Genomic DNA, 22,091 nt, shown 5'->3' with positions numbered 1-22,091 from the left:
AAGGTGTCCTTTTAAAATGCAATTTCGGAAGTGATGAAGGGCAGAGAAAATAACCAAGCATATTTAAACAACCAAGAAGTACAAGAGCTTGATATAAAAAGTTGATCTTAATAAAACTTAAGCAACACCTCTGCTTTTTTACAGTAGGATGCATTTACTATTTAAGTAGAAGCTGAAAAGAAAATGGATATAGTTTCAGTTTAATCACAATGCATTTAGATGATTAAAAGTATTTTAGTTACACTGTTTATAAAAAAGATCATATGATTATTCATTTCTCTTTTTGTCTAAACATAGTAAAATAAATCCCATAATTAAAAAGTAGGTAGAGTTAGTCAGATTAATGTCTTACACCCTGTATCAGTGAATGGGCAATGCATTCTTTCTCATCCCTGAAACACTACTCACGAGGACACACAATATTCAGGCTTGTCAGTCATAATAAAAAATACTATAATAATAAAAATCCAAGTATTTCTAAGTGCTAAGAGAGTGAAACGTGCTTTGTTAGTTTGTCACACAATGAAAACAAAACCATTGAGTAAGCATTTTTGGTGTGTCACATTTATATTAGTTCATCCTTATTTCCTAAATATTATTTCATCATTAACTTTAGTGAAATCAGTGCATTGCATTTAAAACCAAATTCCCTGCTGTCTGATGTACTAACACAAAACAAGCAATCTTCTAAAAAGGAATAATTACCATTGCCTCCATCCTCCCCTCCCTCTCACATCTTCATTTTTCTGGTTTCACTACTTTTTTTTTCTATCATGTAAGAAACATCAGACAAAAAGAAAAATAAAAGATGAACTATAACTTGGGACAAAGCACTCTTGCCTGCTGAAAACCTGAATCCTGCAGTGAAACTGTTCTGCAGAAGAGGCAGGTGCGGAAGGAGCACATCACTCCTCCCTTCACTGCTCCATATCTATGCACTGGAGCCACTGTGCAATCAGCATGAACCTGTGTGAGACTTAAGCTGGTGGGAGGCAAAGAAGGTCAGCCAGGTTACTCAGACTCACAGAATCATAGAGATGGTTTGAGTTACAAGGGAATTGTGAAGATTGTCTGGTTCCAAACCCCCTGCCATGGGCAGGGATACCTTCAACAAGACCAGGTTGCTCAAAGCTCCATCTAACCTGGCCTTGAACACCTCCAGGGATGGAGCATCCACAGCTTCCCCAGGAAATCTATTCCAGTGCTTCACCAGCCTCAGAGTAAAGAATTATTTCCTGATTCCTGATCTAAACCTACACTCTTTCACTTTGAATCCATTCCCCCTTGTCCTGTTCATTACATGCTCTTGTAAAGTCTTGCCCCGTCTTTTGTGTAAGTTCCTTTCAGGCCCTGGAAGGCCACAATTTGGTCACGCCAAAGCTTTCTCTTTTCCAGCTGAACAATCCCATGAAGATCTGTTACAGCAGTCTTGTTAAAGCCACTGAGTCACAACTGCTGCTTGCCATTGGCCATTCTCAGCATGCTTTAGTGGAGAAATGAGAGCAAAAGAAAGAGCAGTGCTGTATGAAAAAAATACATAGTGCCTTTATTAAATTTTAAAATGGACTCTTCCTCAAAGTGCCTTTCCATAACACGCATGAAAACTTTAGTGTCATTTGCACAAATACATCAAAAGGAACAAACATTTTTTAAAAAAACACTATTTTGGCTCAGTAAAATAACCTTCCTTAAGTTAGGGATAACAAGTAGCAGTTCTCCTTTCAATCTGTTCCAGTCAGCAGAAGTAATTAGGAGGATTGAGGTCGCTGGAATTCTGTTGGCTGGCCTCCATACTGTGAGCTGTCAAGGTGAAAGCACAAAGTCAGTGTTACACCCTAGTTCTCAGAGCACAAATACCATAATGCTGGTCTTCACATTTGATACAGGAATGTTCTTAAGAGAGTTTTGTGACCAAACCACACAGCTTCTGTCCTATTTGAGTCTTCTATCAGTATGAACAATAACAATTAGCTTTGTTCAGATGGTTTTAAGTAACTTCAGATGGATCTCAAGGCTCTTTTACCCTACAGCAGACTGCCACTGAACCACAGCATATTTAAAGGCAGACTGCATGAACAGCTAAGTAAATCTGAGATTTCATGACTAGAACTGATCCTCCCTTGATGCTTCTCTTGTGACTAAAACACAGAATGAGAAAAGACTATGAGCATTTGCATAGGTCTGTACATACATGACATTCATCAATAAAACACTTCAGTACCGTAACAGTTTGAATTAGTCTGACATTTCAAATGCACTTTTTCCCTTCATCTTGAAATGAAGACATTCCAATCTGGCCAAACACGCACATAATTCACAAAGCTCAGAAGGCACTGCCTCTCGAAAGCACTGTTTCAAGTTTCCAGCACACACTGAGGAAACCAAAGTAATTTAGATGGGAGAAGAACCTACTTCCACTGCTTTTGTTACTCATCAGGCAGAACAGTTTTGTTTGGTTGAGTATGGAGACATAAGAAAACTGCTTCAGCCATGAAAGAAGAAAAGCCAATGCTTTTGTAAATGAGTAGATAAATTCCAAAGGTTGCAAAACTTCTCTTTTTTTTTTTTTTTTTTTTTTTTTTCAGAAAAAGACTTGGAGATACCAGAGTTAAAAACTCTACCTAATACTGTCTTAGAACAGCCTTCAAGCAGAGCTTGAAGAGTGATGGAGTTTGACACAAAAGCAAGTTGCTTGTTTCATGATAAAGGAGCTGCAAGAGAAAATATAGGTTGGAGTTTGAATGGGAGGAGAGCAAAAGGTGCTGCAAGAAAGAAGCTGATAGGACACAGAAACTCAGAGCTGCAAGCAGCAGTAACAGTCAGTTCCTGAGGCTTCCTTATACAACAAGATCTCACAACCTAAAAGCATAACTTTCAAGGACAGACTGAAATTATATGGGCAATTTGGCTCTCATCTCCTGTTTCTATAAAATTGATAGCTATAAACATAGCATTAAAGAGGTCTGATGAATTTATTTCATCAATCAAATCAATTCCCTGCCTCGCCCAAAAAAATTGATCATTACAAACTACATCACTGCCTACAAGTCAAACATAACTTTAGAGTTAATATTTGGGGTTTACAAAACACTATTAAAAATATTTTAAAATGAAAGAGAAAGGATTCAACATTTTACACAACTTCCTTTTCCTTTCATTTGGAAAGCTGTGACTGCAGCCTCCAGCACACAGTCATCTCAGATTGCTTACATATCAGAGCAGAGGGAAAGGAGAAAAGCAAGCAGCTGCAGGGGGTAACACAGCTCTCTCTCTCTCTCTGCCCCTTGACATGGTCCTTAAAGTAAGGTGGATGAAGTCAAACATTCTGTGTCCCTCATGACAGACTGTGTCATCAGCCAGTTGTTCCACTTGGGTAAATAAATATATTAAGGCATTTAACTGGAAAGAAAAAATTCTCTGGAAATTAATTTTTTTTTACTTGCATACTGCAAGTAAAAATACAGTTTAGAGTAAAAATACGGTTTACAAAGGTATTTTTACAACATCCGCTTGTGAAAAGCAACTAAAAATGGCATTGATCTTTCAAATGTAAAAAAGATCAGGGAAGAGTATTTAAGCTTTGTCAGGTTCAACAGCACTTTTGGAGGGTTGGGATTGTCTCTTACCTTTTCTCCTGGACGATAACACATTGATGCAGTAACACGGGGCTTTTCTTTCCGCAAACAGAAAGGCATAATAAACTTGTAACAAAGAAAATATTTGTGTCATTTCATTAAAAGAAAAAGAAACAAACATTTACTGGCATCAGCCAGTAATAGCAAACCATAATTAGTGTAATTCCCTTCATACTGAAACTTTAATTGCAGAAAAAATATATCAGATTTTCTTCATTGGTTTCAAATTTTTGCATTTTTTGTCCTTTCATTTTTAATACAGGGGAATTTCAAAGAATCATTCTTGGAAAAGTACTTGTGTACCTCCTCCATGTGTTACTGATGATATTTCAAGGTATTCTGTTGATCCAGTTAGAAGTAAAAAAGATTCACATCTGTAGAAGACGTAGTACTTTCACTTCAGTAAATCTGGATGAGATTGCACAAAACAGATACATTGACCTTCAGTCAATCCATCACCAACTGTGTGAACTGAATCAGTCGTTAAATGTCATTTCTCATTTGTTATTTAAGGCAAATTCAAGTCTTTTGTTAACAAATGCAATCCTGATAAAGAGCCACTTTTTCTGGATGGCATGTGGTAGCGCACTTTCTTCCAGAATCTGGTACTTGCTGAGTGGGACCTTTCTGAGAAGTCCCCTTTCCATCGGATAGCCCCATGCTTTTGCTTAATATATCTGATGGATTCTGGCATGGTTGCATAATCTTGTATTTTTTCAAGTTCAATGAGAATTACTTTAATTCCATCTTGGATAAGAGCACTATGCATGGCTAGCTGCTTTTCAGACTCATTTTCCAGAATGCTGTAACAGGAGGGCTCTGGTACTAAAACAATTATCACTCTCCTACTTTGACGTAGTTTTTCATCAGCCACGCTTATCACAGCTGTAGAGAAAAAGATTGTGCAAAATTAAGGTTGTGCATTTCTATTTTCTGTTACCAGTATTCTGCAGCTGGTTTATTAACTATTTGATATTTATGCCAACACATTTTAAATCAAAATAGGGAGAGGATACGAGCATGCAAGTAGTTACCTTGGATTAGCCAACCATAGAGATCTGGCCAATGCGACACAATCTGACCCCATCAGATTCTATGTCTGTATCCTTGTTTTGCAGAAACAGAGAAGAGCTGCCAACTATCTACTACTTATCTTGATAATGCCATTTTATTACCATCATAGATACAAATGCAAAAAAATACCCCGGTCCAGAACCACAGGACCCTTTTACCTTAAAGTCTGTTGTGATATGCTCAACTGGTTTTGTTACATGTAAGTGGAAGAGAAAAAAAGATTCCCCCCGTCAGTGGCATTCCAGTCAGTTAAGTCGCACACAGTGAAATAAGGTAAATAGCACACAAAAACCCCCATGGCTAAACCCTGAGGACAGACCATTTTCTCAAACTGGAAAAATTAGGCAGCACTTTAGATTCTGCCAATTCTTTAGATTTTCAGGGAACCCTCCTCAAACCACGACCAAAATACTTCAAATTTAAAAAAAAATTTTTGATGATTAGAGATATTTAGAGTCCCATCTGACTGACTGCCTGTTTTTCACTTGTATTTGCAGGTCAACGAGAAAAGTCAAATTTGTCTTCAGCTACCTTACCTTCTCCTGGTAAATCATCTCTCCCAAGTATGAAGAGGTTATATCCACACTGTCTTTCTAAGACCTCAGGCAGTATCTTCAGAGCAAAAATATCTGATGAATACAAGCAGCTTTCTCTGTTCTTTGGATACAGAACATAAGCATCATAGATCTTCTCATCTGAAACTAAGGAGTGAGCAATAGGACTTCCATAAAAATGAATTCTAAAGATACAAGAGCAAGCAAGCAAGCAAACAAAATCCCTTAACTCGGGGGGGTGGGGGGGTGGGGAAGCGGGGTGTTTCCCTTACTTGAATCATTGTTTTAGGTTCTAATCCTGCTATATTAGCTAAGCATGTATGATTATACAAAGCCTGAAATATTTGTAGGGTCAGGCCTTCTTGAATTCAGGATGCTGAAGCTGAATAGGCAAAAGAGACCTGCAAAATTAAATTGTAATTTCTCTTTTGAACACTAAATAAAAAATATCATCACTGAATTATTTGAAAAACAATGGACCTAGTGGGACAACTGATACTTAAAATTCCAGTTGCCATATAACTCATAGGTGGTGTTGCAACCTGGAGTTTCAAACCACAGCAATGACTTAGACATGAAAATATATGCCAAGTAAGCGTCAAATTTCAAAACCCAAATTGTTTTGAATATTTTGGATCAAACTTTTCAGAAAGACCTGATTTAAAAGGCTTTCAAGAAAATCTAAGAATATCAATACCTCTAGAAGATACATGGTTAGAGAAACAGAAAATATCTCCTCACAGATGTTTGGACATTACCCATACTTCAGCATACTCTCATAAACAACACCCCTATCAGCATATTTTTGGAATGCCGGGAAAGCAAAATTTCCATAAAGTAAAATAATCAGAAGTGACTTTAAATAGAAAACAAAAGCATTATATTTTTTCCTGTTTCATCTATGGAAAACAAGAAACACTTAACAATTCTAATGCATTACTGCTTTCTGTAACAACAGTAATTAAAATTAAACTGAAAAACTGCTATCAGAACAGTATTCAGACCACTGGAGTGGGTCTTCAGGAAAAGCAATAATAGTTCTGGATTCCTGGAAAGTTGCTGATTTCTTCCCCTGTAGATGCTGTTGTCATCTGAACTAATTCTAAACATCCTAAAACCAATAATATCCTTTCAAAAACCCCAAGGAAGACCAGTCATGATCCATGAGAGTAACTCACTGCTTTGCAAGTAAAGGTGAAAGCTCAAAACAACACTCTGCACTGTTAGATAAACATACCGTTTTTCCCCAGGAAAGGATGGCAGGAGTCCCGATAACACAGCACAATATCAATTTTGAAGATCTTGTAGATAAAGAGGGTAAAAAATACTAAAAATACCAAGGAAACACCTCCTCCAATTAAGTATCCCTGGATGTTTCGAGCTGCAGCAGCATAGAATAAGAAAGAAGATGAAAACAAATAAAGTACAACTATAAACTAGAACCAGGGAAAAACAAGGATTGTTCAAAATTGTTTAATTATGAAAATATTTTTGTTTTAAAAGGAGTGAAAGAACGGGAAAAACTGTTGAATATATGCTTTCTGCCATTACTGTTATCTGATAAGCCTACTTTTATCATTCAGAGAAAAAATAAAACAATGTGATAAATGAGGCTCCTCCTCAGCTGAAATGCCAGAATAAAATATTGACATATAACTCAGCACTGCAGCAGAGTGAGAATTCTATCTCACATTCTATCAGTCAGAAAGCAAGGAAGTCAAAGGTGGGGAGGTGATTTCCCAGCCTGCTAATCTCCCCAGACCAGCTAGCTTTCCATTGTCTCTGCTTCTTCAATGACCTGTCAGTGAACCTATTCATTTACTGTCCTTTAAACAAACACCCTCCACAAACTACATTTTTTTGGTCAATCCAATAAAGAATTTCTGAGGTTAAATCCTATCTTGCTAATGTTTATGAGGAAATTATAGTCATGTAGAGCTCATATCCACTTTCAATCTTAAAATACTGAATGAGAGAAGACAAAGCAAATCAAAAGCACTATTTTCTTTCATTTCACTAAGAATATGACGAAAAGTTTCACAAAGAAAGGTACTGAGATGCACTGCCCATTTTGCATAAAAGTACATCACACAGCTTTAAGTAGGGCATTGTCAAACTAACTGAGAAGTAAGTCAATGACTGCCATTTTATCAAGATCTCTTACCTGGGTATTCCAATTTGATGTAGGCTGTAAATTGTTGAGAACCATACATGAAGTGGCAGAAGAATTTATAAGCATAGTCCTTTACTTTCACTTTTGAAATGTTAAATTTTGTTCCAGATACAGCAAGTCCATGAGGCAACCCTTCTCTGCCATTAAAAAAAGGTAAAAGGGAAACATCTGTACATATCTGAATATCAGACAGATTCATCTATCCACAAATACAAAAACATTTTTTTATCTCTATAAACCTAAGAAGTTAGTGAAGCACAGTAAATATACCCCTGTAACTAACAATTTCATGAACTAAAAACATACTGGGTTTAGTTGTTTTAGGTTTTTGGGGGTTGGATTTGTTGGTTTTTTCCTCCCAAGTTGGACAGAGTGCACCATGAACAGTTTTGCAGGTGGCACAAGACTCAAAGGGATGCCTGATACAACAGCCAGCATCCAGAGGAACCCTGACAGGATGGATAAATGAAAAAACAACACGAAGTTCAAAGCAAAATGCAAATCCTGCATATGAGAAGGAATAACCAGATCCCAGGCATCCTGGACTGCATTAGGAAATACACTGCCAGCAGGTTAAGGGAAATGATCCTTCACCTCTGTTCAGCACTGGTTAGGTTATACCTGGAGCAGTGGGGTCAGTTTTGGGCTGCCTAGTTCACGAGATGGATGGATGGATTTGCTGGAGCAAGTTGTGTGCAGTGATGTGACAGGTAAGGAGTTGGAGCATCCATCATACACGACAGCAGGGACTGCTCAGCCTGGAGAAGGCTTGGGGGCAGGGGATGCGTCTCATCAATGTGTGTAAAGACCTGAGGGCAGGAAGGAGTGGAGAAGAGGGAGCCAGGCTCCTTTCAATATAGTGCCCACTGACTGGACAAGAGGCTATGAACACAAATGACTTTCCCTTCTGAAATTCCACCTGAACCTTTTTACTTCAGGGGAGTCAAACACTGGAACCTAAATGATCTGCAACAAGAGTTTCTGCCTTGTGTTCTTGAGCATTAGCAGCTGTGTCTGTACTTTAAAAAGGACCATTTTCACAAATAAAAATAAGTTGGATGACTTTTTATTTTGGAACAATCTATCCTTCCCATATTAATAATAGAGGACAGGCTTTGATGTACTATTAAAAGAACCACATAAGAACAAATGCATAAGTAAGCATTACAAAATTGTATTTCACAATAGCATTATAAAAATCTACATGATGCTTCATTCCATTTGTATCATACATGGTATTTAAAATAAAATGTTATTCTTTTAAAACCAAGCAATTAGAATATACTGTGTTTGATACAGACTTCTAATCAGCCGTTCAATGACTAGTGGCATTTGACTAGTAGTCTATAATGAATTCACTGTAAATCATTGCATATTTCTTCACCTACATATGCACTACCAATTCAATGTATAAGGATACTTACTCATAAAACTGTTCCCTGTAGGTTTTATCAAAGATATCAACATCATCATCATTAACTTGCCAGAATGGAATCAAGCCATTTATGCCACTTGATATGTTACATTCCATAACTACATGAGAGCCTACAAAAAATGTAAACACAGCAACTGAAGGTCTTGTAATAGGAGCAGAATCAAGTGATGAAGGAACAGCTGGGAAAAGGAGGAATATAAAAGAAACCTACTTACCTTATGAAAAGCAAAGTCCTTAAAACTCATCCATTTGTAATCCAAATTTGGGTGTCTGTGATCTGGATATAAATTCCACCCTCAATGTAGGTGTCTAAATGTTCACAGCTACATACAAACTAAGTGTCTAAGCTAGTAACAGAGTTCATCTCTGCTGAAGTCCACACACATTAAAGTAAGTACATCAACTGAATGACACTCCAGACTCCGCTGAAAGATCTCCAGGGCTCAAATCAGTTGCATGTACACCTTTGGTGACATCTGAGATGCTCTCCAGCATCCAAGGTGGAGTTATCAGACAGGACCCCAGATCTTCAAGAAAACCTTACTGCTAGAGTAGCCAGACCACCCAAAACAGCACTCTGTGTAGGCAACTGAATTGAGGCCCTGTTGATACCAGCCTGAGTTAAGGACCTCAGATCATATTTGCACATACCCGTGGTCCAGACAACCACATTTGGGAGCTGAATCCCATTCTTAGTGACCACGCATCACTAGGATGCACGATCAACACTGTCCACTGGGATGGTTTCTGAATATTAGCACACTTTACTTCCAGAGCAAGCTCACCTGTCACTCAGTTCCTTTGCCACCAAGAGGCCAGATCTTACAGAACACCTCAGTATTAAGCAAGCCAATTTGCAAAATATATTTATTGCCAATGTACCTCAAGTGAGCTCCATGTACAGGAAGGTAAGCAGCTTTCTTGGATTCCTTTCCTTCTGTATTTTACCCATGGAAGTTACGATTTGATAGGAGAAGGTGGGCTCTCTCAGCTGGCCTATGTAAAGATCTTAGTCTTTCACTTCCTAGAACCGCATCAGATCTAGATGCTTCCACCAAGGGATGGTCGCTAACAAAAGTATGGAATAAACCTTTAGCTCACATGTAAAGCAATTACTTGAACAAGAGTTCACACAGAAATCAGAGATGCTCCCCAATCTCTTCCCTCACATCCTTCCATCACAACAATTAATTTTTTAAAGATGTGCTTTCTTCAGCACGCTGCACAATTACTTTAAAAAAAAAAAAAAAAAAAAAAAAACACAACCCAATTTTAATTGTTCCATGCCCTCCATGTCCACACATTCATGAATATACTGTTAAGTTTCTACACTACCTTCTCCTGCCATTTCCCATTCAAAAATCATACATGTTTCCATACAGGTGTTCATGCAGCTGCTTAAGATTCTGCCCCACAGCCAGACATGTAGTAGGAGGATTTATTTTTCCCCCCAGTACCCACTGAAGATACTGGACAGAGAAAATTGAATTTTTGAATGGCAATGTCATTTTAAAACAAATAAAAACAAATCTCACCAAATTCCTTTAAAAAGTGTACCCCCATGTGCCCATGTAATTGGGAACCATTTCTGGATCTCAGTAGTCACAATAAATCCACTTTGTGGCTGGAGTCTCCTTTTAGTCTCACCTAATATCCATAAGGCAGTCAAAGTTTGCTCATCCTAGGTCATCCAAAGCATCCAACAATACACCAGCACAACTGTTAATTAACACTGTGTCCAAGCCATAAAAAATATGGACCAAATTCTACAATAAGGAGTCTAAAGAAGTTGTCCCACAACATCGTCTTAATGACTTCGGCTGAGAGTCACAGGCAGCCCCTGGACTAATAAATTGCTCAGAAAATACTATCAAGGATTGAAAAAACCCTAGCACTGCCTTCAGTAAATTTAAGAGCCTGCAGATCAGACTCCTTCTGAGTAGAGGCTGCATCAGTAAGAACTTTACTCAATTAAATAAGAAGTTTACAACTACAGTCAGAACTGGGGATGAGACTTACATGATATTTTAATGAGAGGGAGATACAGTACCAGGAAGTCCAACTGTAACATTAGTTCATTTCTTCCATAATTACAATTACAAAGAAAAAGGCAAGTCTTCACACAAAGGTTAGGGTTATGTGAGGTAAAATAATTACTATGGAAAGTCTCCCTGTTTTAATCTGAGATCTAGTGAACAAATTTCCTTAATAGTGAAAGGACCAAAAGTTTTCCAGGCATTTATTGTTCATAATGAAGACAGAGAAGATGTAATTTTCAAAAAAGGATGGGCTGCTGAACAATTCTAGACTATTTCAACAGATTTTAATAATCATCTGAAGACCACAGGACTGTAAACCTTTAAAATAATACTTTTTGTATCAGATCCTGCATATTCTCACTGTTTAAAACAAAGCCTTCTGGACTTAGGAGTAACATAATTTCTATTAAAGCTTATTTGCAGATCTGGTCAAAATCTACTCATTCTCACCAGAACCTGGAAACTTCAGAGTAAGTTATTTTCACAAGCTGTTGAGGCCAAAAAGAAAAAAATCAAAACAAAACCCATCAAAACCTCAAAACACCCCCAAACACACACACACACCAGGTGTTTCAGTGCCGTCCAGTTTAATACTGTATAATCAAAGTTAGAATTTGGGACAGACAAAAATGTTTCACATGATACAAAAAACCCTACGAAGCTTTAATAGGAGAAAACAACACCTGTTAAAATATTTGCAAGCTTAATTTCAGAAAAAGCAGCAGCAAAAGTAACTGTGTCATTCCATCAGAACAACACATAAAAATAATCCACAATGCTCTGGCCCGACCTCCCATGTGGTATCAGAGTCCAAATATAGCCTTTGCTCAATGCTTCTCTAATGATCTAATTCCTCAAAAGATTACAAAACTGTTTCCTGTACTAGGAAATTCTAGTAAATAGCCAATCACACTTCTCCAAAATCAGTTAATGCCCTTTTATATGAAATATTTTGTTTGAAACCACCCCCTTTGGTACAAAATTATTTAAAAAAAATACAGATCAAGCAGCTCCAATCTCATTCTTCTGGACTTAGTCAGTAGAACAAAACTCTGTCTGATATGTGGTGCACTTAAGACACATGTAACTTTGCTTAGGAAAAGACTAATACCATATATCTGGTCCAGAGAATTACAGAGTAATTGAGGTTGAGAGAGAGGTCTTCAATCCAATCTCCTGCTCAAAGTATGGCCTGATTCTGAGGTCAGACCAGGCTGCTCAGAGATTTGTTCAGTCAGGTTCTAAAACTTATAAAGACAGACAGCATAACTTTCCTGGACAGCCTGTTGCACTGCCCAGCTGTCCTCCCTGAGAAGTTCTTTATACTCAGAATCTCTTATTTAGGAAATTTCCAAGATAAACAGTACCTGGAATATGCATCAACTAGCAGCTCACTGTTTCAGAAAAGATCAGTATCCAAAATCTGTATTACTCTAAAACAAAGAATAAAATCCAGGTTGTGGAGAGGGAAGGGAGACAGGAAACACACAGGAAGAGAAAGAGCTACTGCACTGGTCAACTGCTAACTATCCTAATGTGCTACATGTACATAAACCAGATTTCCAGAGATACTGAGGATATGTCATGACACAAACACCAAGAAGTGGTAAAAAGGACAGATGGCAATAATAGAAAATAAGTAAATAAATAAAAACATAAATAAGTGCATCCTGCACAACACTGCTGGTCAAGAGACTCCAATCTCAGGCCCAGTTCCTTCCCCCTGCAACTTATTTGTGGGAATCACATTCTATTTTCTATCCTCTGTCTTCCAGATATTTTCAATCCACATGCTCCTCTCTCAGTCTTGCTGAAGTCTGTGGAACTGTTCACATATCATATAAAAGACCAGGAGCTTATCAATTTCACTTAAAGTTAATGATCTCTTAAATAGTCACTACTTACCAAGTTCTACTTCAATTGTATTGTTCCTTGGATAAATAAACTCTGGTTGCATCTGCAGTGGTTTTTCTAACCAAAACAAAGGAAAATAAAACCTTCAGATGGGAAAAGATCCACAACTTAGTTCAACTGACAATAGTTTTGATTTTACAGTGGGTTTGGTTTTATTATCTGGTATTATTGTCGTGCCAGATTTACTACAAGTTTCAAATTTACAACAGAAATGTCTCATAAGATATTTGCTCTACTCTCTCCAAGTTATTCTATTTTTGCGCCCAAGATAACAAAAAAAAAACCACAAACAAACCTATAAAATGCTTTAAAAATCTCAGATTTACTGGCAGCAGACATGAAAGTGACACAAAACCAGAAAACAAAGCCAAAACAAAAAAATGCAGTTAACTTTTTCAAAAATGGATAAGGAAGAGAAAAAGAGTTGTATCAATGACCTCCTAGATAAGGTGAACACTTTTACTTAAAGTTTAAACAAACACATACTCAACTGGGCTGGAATAGTATCATTCTGCACAATGTATAGATTGGTTGCCTACAACTCACTGTTCTTATATCACCTATATAAAGTCAGAATTTTGGTTTAACCTGCTGTCTCCAGACAACTATTCTGATAGGAGTATTATAATGTTACTAGTCAGGTCACCAGCAACATCACCCACAAAGACATAATCATAACGGTAAGTGCAAAAAATGACACTACTGGCAGAGTGAGACAGCAGAAAAGCATAACCAAGTGCCAACAGTAAGCCAAGCCTTGCCAGAGGAAGATTTAATAACTTTTTTGTTATTTATACAGCTTGTCACATCTCCTTTCCCATCAATGGAGAAGCAGTTCATCAACAGGGCTTCAAGCAGGTCATCTTCTGTGACAGTCTCAGAAAAAAATTTTCTATTTTTAAGATTTTTTACTTTAATGGTGCACTATTTGTTTTGGCAAAAGCAATACCTCCATCCCAGGAACCACTGCTTTCTTGTAAATCTGTATTCCTAACCCTGCATTACTCACTTCTCCATGACAATTCTTCCTCAAAAGCAATGCTCAAGGGTAGCAACATGACTCATTGCCTTTCAATTTTATATTCAGGAATAAATTAAAGACTTACAACTTTAGTTTCACAGAGCTGAAAAGTAATATACCAAGTATCTTATACCTCCATACAAATGTTTACAGCAGAGCCAAAAAGAGAATAACCTCATGCACTCACCTTTAACCTCCAGACTTATGGTTCTTGAAACATTATATTGCTTTCCCATATAGGTGTATACCATACGGCACGTGTAGTTCCCTCTGTCTTGCACAGTTACATTACGAATCAAGACAGCATTTTCACCCTCTGCCAAAAGAAGTCGCTTGTCTTCAAGAAATCCAGGTTTACACTCCTAAACACACCAAAAGTACCTGTGACTTAAGGGAACTAAAAACCTGTCAACTAAATCAGTTACTGAATTCTACTTGGCAAAATATTTTGAAAATACTTCAAAATAGCTTGAAATTACTTCAAAATACTTGAAATTACTTCTTTGAAAGCCGTGATGTGGATTCTTTTCCAACCATCACTATAGCCTAACATCTTGCTCCATTTGCACTTTTAAAAAAAAATCACTGCAGCCAATCCTTTAATGTTTTCAAACGTTTTCAAACACTGTGCTTTAGTTCACTGTTTTCTTTAGCACCTGGACAGTTTTCTATCTCAGCTGTAGTAGAAGTCATTACATATGCAGCAGAGTTTATGAGAATACATGCCTGCACCCCTACTTCTCTGTGATGAAAGAGCTGCTGTAGCAGTGCCCCAGCTTTTTGGGTATATCACCATTCCTGTGGCAATGCAAATTCAGGGGAAAAAGCTTCCTTCTCTTCCTTGACCTACAAGCAGTGGAGAATCTCTTCACCTCAAAAGATGTATAGCTGCAGCACCAGGGCTATTTAAGATGTATAGGCCGATGTAGCTTTTTTAATGCCAGCATCAGAATTAGGAGTTGGACTACTTCAGAATTTTACCTTAACACAGATAAAATACACATATCCAAGCTTGCACAGCCTACAGAATATTTTCGTAGAACCAAAGCAAGCAGGAAAAGAATACCACAGCACGGTCAACAGATAGAATGTACCTAATATTCTGAGAAACTGAAATAGCTATGCAAAGCCTTCTATTTACAGAAACATACAAGTTTTAGAACTTATTACCTACATAAAAAAAAAAAAAAATCAAAGGATAAACCAGAATTTCACAAATCTTATTCACACTCATGCCTTACTCAAACTGTAGAGAACATAAACCTTCCCTTCCAGAAGCTGCTTTTACAGTTACTTCATAAGACATTTTAAAGAAAACATTTTATATATTGTATATATGCAATACACATGCTCAGTACCTTATACCAATGCACTTCAGGCTGATTATTGTCTTCATCTTTAAATTGTTCTAGATCAGGACATATAATTTTTCCAGTATTCGTGTTCATCACTTTTTGTTCAAACTTCATTTTTCCATTAAAACACAAACCATTATTGTTCTTAAAAACTGTTAAGTTTATAGTTTTTTTGTTAGAGTGGTTAAGGCTCCTGTAATTAAAACAGCAGACAAGTCAGTCATCAACAGTAACATTCATTATTTCCAGCGAGTCAGGGAGAGGGACTTCAGCATCTCCACCAGCCTTGCCCCTGCTATATTCCCTTAGTTTGTAAACAACATCCTCAGCCTCTTAGCTCCTGTTCCAGGTGAATAAGCTCTGAGTTTGTGTTGTGAGCAGAAATGGAGTTTGCTCTGGACACATGAGAGGGGATGTCAGGACTTCTCAGAGCTGCAGTTAAGGCTTAAGTGTCTAATGCACCAAATGTTGCTTACAGTTAATAGGACTGAACATTAGCAAGTTTTTTGTTTTGCTGATATTATGTAACCCAAGGATGTGAGGTGCCCACAGGAACACATCTCATACCTCGAGTAACTAAAGCCATAGCAACAAAGGCTAAATTAAAATTATGCAGCTGGGTAACTTTGAAAGCATTACATGTCTTCTAACTTCCAATTTTGGTTTCATGGTAAACTCCAGTGAAGGAATGTGCCTGCAATGTTGGAATTTTTTCTGATCATTGCTACTCCATTCACAACCCAAACCCCTCCAGCATAACTGGTGTACTCTGTGCACACCAGTACACATAACTACACAGTACTAAAACAAATTTAGGGCCACCTGAAAAGCCTGTATTGGCTGTTTTCAGTGTGTTATGGCAACACCATGAGGAAAGGAACATTTTATGTATGTCTTCCCAAAATTAGGTTCCTGTTCAGCACACAATGAATTTCAACCATTGTTAAAAAGATTTGACGACATAAGTAGTGAAGTCCAGTGCACTACTCTTAGCTATTGATCTAGCAAGAGCTTTAGGGTACTAAAAAAGCTAGATAGAGATTCTTTTCAAATAATCTATTTCTTTTTAGTTCTCTGCGCAGTCAGATCATTTAAGTAGTACTAGAGACACACAATTTCCAGACTCTAAAGCTGTCTAGCACACAATTTTGCTCTTTTAATGTATTTTCATTTTTGACAGGTAACATAAGATAATATTTTAAAATAAATCATAAAAAATATTTTCAGCCTTTTAACTTGTAGATTTCTAGTAAGACTTTCAAAAAGTTGCTAAGCTCTCCAGAAAGTCTGTGTGGTGATAAAATGCAGTTTGCTCCTCCTAGAACCTTCTCATATTTAGCCTTGTCCTACAAAGAAACCAGTGTTCTTCTTATCTGTCAGTTTCAAACAGCAATTTGAACACAGGAAAAGCCAAAGAAGTTAAGGCATTTTCATGTGACCTTACACTTCATCCAAAACAAACAAAGCAAATAACCACCCCCACAAATCATTTTTAGTATCATCATGCTTTGAGATTAAGAGAGTCTTCTATATAAACCACTTTTGCAGTGCTAAACGTATGGAATAGCAGAAAAATACAGCATCATACAGAAACAAAAAGAATGGTCAAAACAGTGCTTTCAACTGATCTAAGCATTCTACCTAAAACAGGAAGTTTTGTACAGTCAAGCTCCATAAAATAAATACCACACTTGCAGGCACTAACAATCCACTTGTTTTCTTCCTTCCTTACCTTACATTGCATTCATAAAGTCCAGAATCTTCCAGCATTGCAGGAATAAACCAAAGCATGCCCTCTCGCTGGTGGATCCTGGCATCTCTCTCTGTGGTCACTGGTGTAGCACTACCATTTTTATACCACGTCAAATTGTAATCAGAGTGAAGCACTGGCAATGTAATTATTGGGCAAGTAATAGCTATAGGCTCTCCAACAAGCACAAAGTAATCACAAATAACACACTTTTCTGCTAAAAAAATGAAAAAGAAAAAAAAAAAAAAAAATTATCAATGCTTTTAATTTGCATACTTTTATGTTTCAGAGGTATTAATACCCATTCCAAGCTACACAGAATTAGAAAAACTTTCTGTAACAATTTACCATTAAAACATCACAAGGCTATTATTTTTTGTTTTTTTACCACCTCCTGGTTGAGACCATAAACATATATTTAACAAGCTTAAGGCACAACTTCCCTCTGTTAAGGTAACCAGCAACAAGTACATGCAAGTCAAACAGCCTTATTGCAAACCAGGGTCTAAGAAGATCCATGGGATTCCTCAGGCACAGGGGTTGGACTGGTGACTGATGATTGTTAATGACCCTTCCAGTCCAAACTATTCTGTGATTTTTTGTCCAACACCGAATTTTTATGAAATCGCAAAACATCTGATTTTGATTTTGAACTGATTTTACAAATCTTGCTGAATGGCTGTACAAATACAAAGTTAGCATATTCAATTTCAAAATAAATAACAGCTTCACTACTTTCTAATATCATTACCTTCCCATTTAAAGACTTCCAAGTAGGTCTCCATATAGCTCAATCTAATTCAGAGACATTAGTATTAAACTGCTTATTCCAAGAGTAGCAAGACAAGCATAATTAACTTATGTGGTTCTAAATTTAAATACTAGACCTATCATTAAAACTACTACTAATACAATTGTAGAGAAAACTCAGCTCTACTGCTTTCAGGACTAGACATACAGGATGTCTCATAAAGAAGGCACTCTATAGCTAATCTTAAGTCAAGGATGCCAATCACTTTGGGATTTCTTCATAAGAAACATAGAGAGGCTAATCAAAGCCTCAGAGCCCTAAATTCATGTGCCTAGATTTTAAAAAAATTATCTCCATTTGTCCATGACATCCCCTGTGCAATTTGAATCCAGCAGAGGCATTCAGCTTTCATCAATATGCTAAAGCAAATACAAGCAAGGCCCAAACTCACTACTTGTTCACAGTGCCTCTTTTCTACTAAATACACACAACTCGTCTCCTGCAGATTTTCTTTTTTAAAATGGTAATTTCAACGAACTATTTAACCTACCAGCACTGAAGACAGGTATCAGTACAATGAGATGACCAATGAGCAAAAATATAGATGTCATATTTTGCTGCAAACCGGAAGTTTTTTCCATTGGTGTTGTGTTCAAGCTGCACTGTCCTCTGCACTATGCATTACTCCTTAAGGAAAAAAAAAAATCAGAAGAAGCATTAGTCATCTTGTGGAGGGAAAATATGGATTTGGTAATTTAGCCTCAGACATTGAACATTTCAACTACAGCAACTCTTGGCCTTCACAAACAGCTGCTCAGTTTTCAGCTTTGTACTAGAACTTTTCCTGGAACTAGCACTATCCTAGCGGAATAACTCTTGCATAAGTGTAACATTCTTTTACCAGCATAGTTAAACAAAAAAAAAACCCCACAACCCTCAAGAACAGATGAATTATGCCAGCATAGTAATTCAACCTGTACTGCATAATTTAAAAACCAAGCTTGATTAAGCTACTCTTCTTTACAAATGCTTACAAGAGACACAATCACAGAGATGTACTGGGTTGTCTTCTTTGAACTTGTTATACAGCTGAGGCAGCTTTTAAGAGCAGTAACTTGCAGCTCTTTGCAGAAGGACAAGCATACTGTAACTCCAGTGTCATCTGCCACTTATAATTGGCATCTAAAGCCAAATGTCTGTGGAAAACCACAGTTAATATGAATTGCTGAGGTCAGACACAAAAAAGAGTATCCAAGAATTGTAGTTTCAATTCACACCTCGGCTCTTTTTTTCAGTTTTCTCCAGCAAAGACATGACTGAAAACACCCACTGCCCTCATGGCCCACAAGTGGCTTCTATGAAACCCTAAACCTTAACCAAGTCCTGCTTCCCTCTCAGATGCACCAGCATTGTTTTGGTACGGTGTCATCAGAGATCTCCCCAAGCGTTCTACAGTCAACCAGCTGGCAAGCAATCAAATCCTTCCCCTTCTGACAGCTCACACTGTAGGATAAGATCTGCATTCAGTGGTCTTGCCTTTCCTCAGCTTTTGATTATTTTGTGTGCTGCTGCCACTCACGCTAAAGTAAGCTGGTTTCACATGTAGCAGTCCATTGCAAAACATTTCTTGCACAAGTCTTAGTTAACATTTGCCTTCTACCCAGCTATGAATGGCAGGAAGAAGATAAGGTATTCCATGAAAAAGTAAGCTGTGACTTACTTTTCTATCCAATGTAATTCACTTTAGTCACAAATGAGGCACAGCAGTTCCTTCTTTTGAAGCATTTCGTATGCAGAAGTGCTGAGGTATTAGGGAGGGTCCCACAGTGCAGAGTTCAATAATTTAACATAACAGCCTCCAGGTAAGTAGTTCTTTTGGACAACTTATCTGATGAAACCCTCATACCACAGTCCTAATTTAGTTGCCTTGTATGTGCTTTTGCTGTAACTTGCCAATGAGCAGGTCATCATTTTTGGAGTTTCAGTTTACCTGCAAAAAGCAGAGAAAGGGAAAAAAAGATTTTACAAAAGATATCATTTGGACAGCAGCATATACATACAAAAATAAATTTTCTACAGACATCCGAAATGTAAAAGCATCCCCCTGTACATTAGAGAGATGCCTTAAAAGGGCAACAAAACTTGCAGCAAAGACTGACCAAGAATTCAGCAAATTTCTAGGGGAAAAGAAGTTTCTGTCAAAAACAACACAATGTTACACATGTGTCAAGCAACTCTGTGACACAGGTTCAAGGACTAAAAGGAAACAAATACTTACATTTAGGGCAAGATAATAACTAGCATTCTAATAAGGGTATTCTGACATTGTCTGGAAAGGAGATATAAGGACTAAAGTTTGTGGTCATTGTGTCAATCTTGCAAGCTGCAGAACTTCAGAAAAGTTGTATCTTTAAGACAAACCCATTATCCAGGGCATTCTGGTGAAGCTACATCAAAATGCAGTCAAAGAGTATTAACAAAGATGCCTGCAACAGTTAGGTCTTTGCAAGCTAAATTCCAGTTCAACTTTGAGACAATATTAACTAAATTCACGTTCTAAATCTGAACTTGAAGAAAGTGCACTTCTTCAAGTTCGGGTAACTGCCCCAGCTTTTACCAAAGAATGGCAGGAAGGAAACAAAGCATCTGTAGCTGTACATAACTGCCCACCACCGGCTGACTCTACAACAGTGAAGTGCTGCCTATTCATTCTGTTCCACATCAAACTGGAGACAATGACAAACCAATGACAATATCCAAACCACAGAGAAAAGAGCAGCCTTATCAATATTCAAATAAATTGAAAACAGTACCTTCTTTCAGTATCAAGTGGAAGGAGTTCATTTCACAGTCCATGCTTTGAATACTTTTCTAGGTCATTTTAACTCCTGATACCTGTCAATATGAAGTAATAAGAATTTTAATGGGGCACATTTTTATTTAAATCCAAATTAAGTTATTAAGTTTCCAGTATCATTCTCAATGTACTGTTAGGAAGCATTTAAAAGAACCTGAATAGTTAACGCAGACAAAATTACATTTATCAAAAACAGTGATGTAAAGTATTAAAAAAATAATGTCTTAATCTCAGGAGGAGAGAGGAAATCAGTAATATGAAAAAAAGAAGTAATAGGTGTTTCTCATAAAATATGTGAATTAAAATATCTGAATTAAGGATTCTGCATTCTAAAATAACTCTCGTGCAAGAATTTTTAGCCCATTTTTAAAGGATCCAAACACATACAAATGGTCCAAGTCAAATAAATGCACAGTGCTGAATTACTGAAGAAGAACACCAAAGCACATCCAGCAGCTTGCTCGAATCCCTGAAGAAAATGCTACAAAGCTAAGAGCTGCTGCTAGAAGCACACCAGAGCCTTGATTCAGCTCGGTAACTTCTAATGGATCTGTCCTACCAAGCTGCAGCTCCCCAGGCTGCTGCCAAGCACCATCAAGGCTTGACCAGCACAGGTCTGGGACTGTCACAGCAGCAGCTCCTTCCTGCGTTTGATACAGGCATCTCTTTCACTCAAAATCTTGCTCTTGTCACACAAGCAGTTAATAAAGAGCCCCAGTCTGATCATCGTTGCGCAATAAATAAATACAGAAATAGGTTTTGGAGTGTTTTACCAGTTCAAGAAGAAATACGCCAAGCATTATCCCGCTTCCTGTTACAAGTACTTTAAAAAATGTAGCAGAGTTAGCATTCCTACAGCCTTCATTTGTCCCTCGCACTTCCTACCTGAGCTTGTACAACGCGATACATAACGAGGAAGCAGACACAAACGCAAAATAAAAAATTACTTCCAAGGAAGCTATTTAGGGCCATAAAAGATGAGAAATCAGCGGCCACAAAGATAGGGAGACTGCGCCAACACGCCCCGCAGAAACATACATGGCCTCAAAACACAGCTGAAAGTAACAAACCCAAGGGCTGGTTTTCTGGAAGCCGTCAGCACTGCAGCCTCACCTGCTCAGGGCAGCCCGAGCGCCCGGGGCCCCGCCAGCGCCGCTCCCCACGCTGCCAAGGAAGGCAACCGGGCCGCGGGGCGGCAGGAGACACAGCCCAGGGAAAGCCCAGCCGCCCCCAGCCTGCGCCCCTCAGCCCACCCTCGCTCCGCTCCGCTCCCCGCCACGCAGGCGGCACTGGGAGCCGAGCCCGGCCCGGCCCGGCACAGCCCAGGGACTGAGCGAGGTACCGTCCCCACAGCACCCACCGCCCTTCCTCACCGCCCTTCCTCACCTCACCGCCCTTCCTCACCTCCCCGCTCACCTTCCTCCGCTCCCGGCCGGCGGCCCCGGCCCGCTCCACGTACGGGGCGGGCGGGCAGCCTCTCCCGGGAGACACGCCCGGGAGCCACGGCCACCGCCCCCGGACCGCCCCGGATCG

The 22,091-nt window shown here is 38.3% G+C and overlaps 1 protein-coding gene across 2 annotated transcripts; it reads right to left on the bottom strand.

Moving 5' to 3' along the window:
- Positions 1-1,525: 1,525 nt before the first annotated feature.
- LOC136357962 (interleukin-1 receptor type 1-like) lies at positions 1,526-22,054 on the bottom strand. 2 transcript variants are annotated; one of them, XM_066313689.1, is made up of 14 exons: positions 21,975-22,054; positions 20,515-20,596; positions 19,422-19,691; positions 18,252-18,388; positions 16,933-17,167; positions 15,204-15,393; positions 14,033-14,207; positions 12,816-12,881; positions 8,861-8,981; positions 7,428-7,573; positions 6,501-6,644; positions 5,246-5,410; positions 3,627-4,520; positions 1,526-1,800 (listed from the first exon to the last, which is right to left on the bottom strand). In XM_066313689.1, the coding sequence occupies exons 4-13, from the start codon at positions 18,340-18,342 to the stop codon at positions 4,144-4,146; spliced, it is 1,710 nt and encodes a 569-aa protein (XP_066169786.1). In that variant the 5' UTR covers positions 18,343-18,388; positions 19,422-19,691; positions 20,515-20,596; positions 21,975-22,054; the 3' UTR covers positions 1,526-1,800; positions 3,627-4,143. The 2 variants fall into 2 exon arrangements, with proteins under 2 accessions (XP_066169786.1, XP_066169787.1); XM_066313690.1 differs by having other exon boundaries at positions 16,933-17,164.
- Between the last annotated feature and the right edge of the window lie 37 nt (positions 22,055-22,091).

This window comes from Sylvia atricapilla, chromosome 2 (genome assembly GCF_009819655.1).
Source record: "Sylvia atricapilla isolate bSylAtr1 chromosome 2, bSylAtr1.pri, whole genome shotgun sequence".
Classification (NCBI taxonomy): Eukaryota; Metazoa; Chordata; class Aves; order Passeriformes; family Sylviidae; genus Sylvia; species Sylvia atricapilla.
Note: the sequence above shows the minus strand (reverse complement) of the source record. Positions and strands in the feature narration are given on the sequence as shown.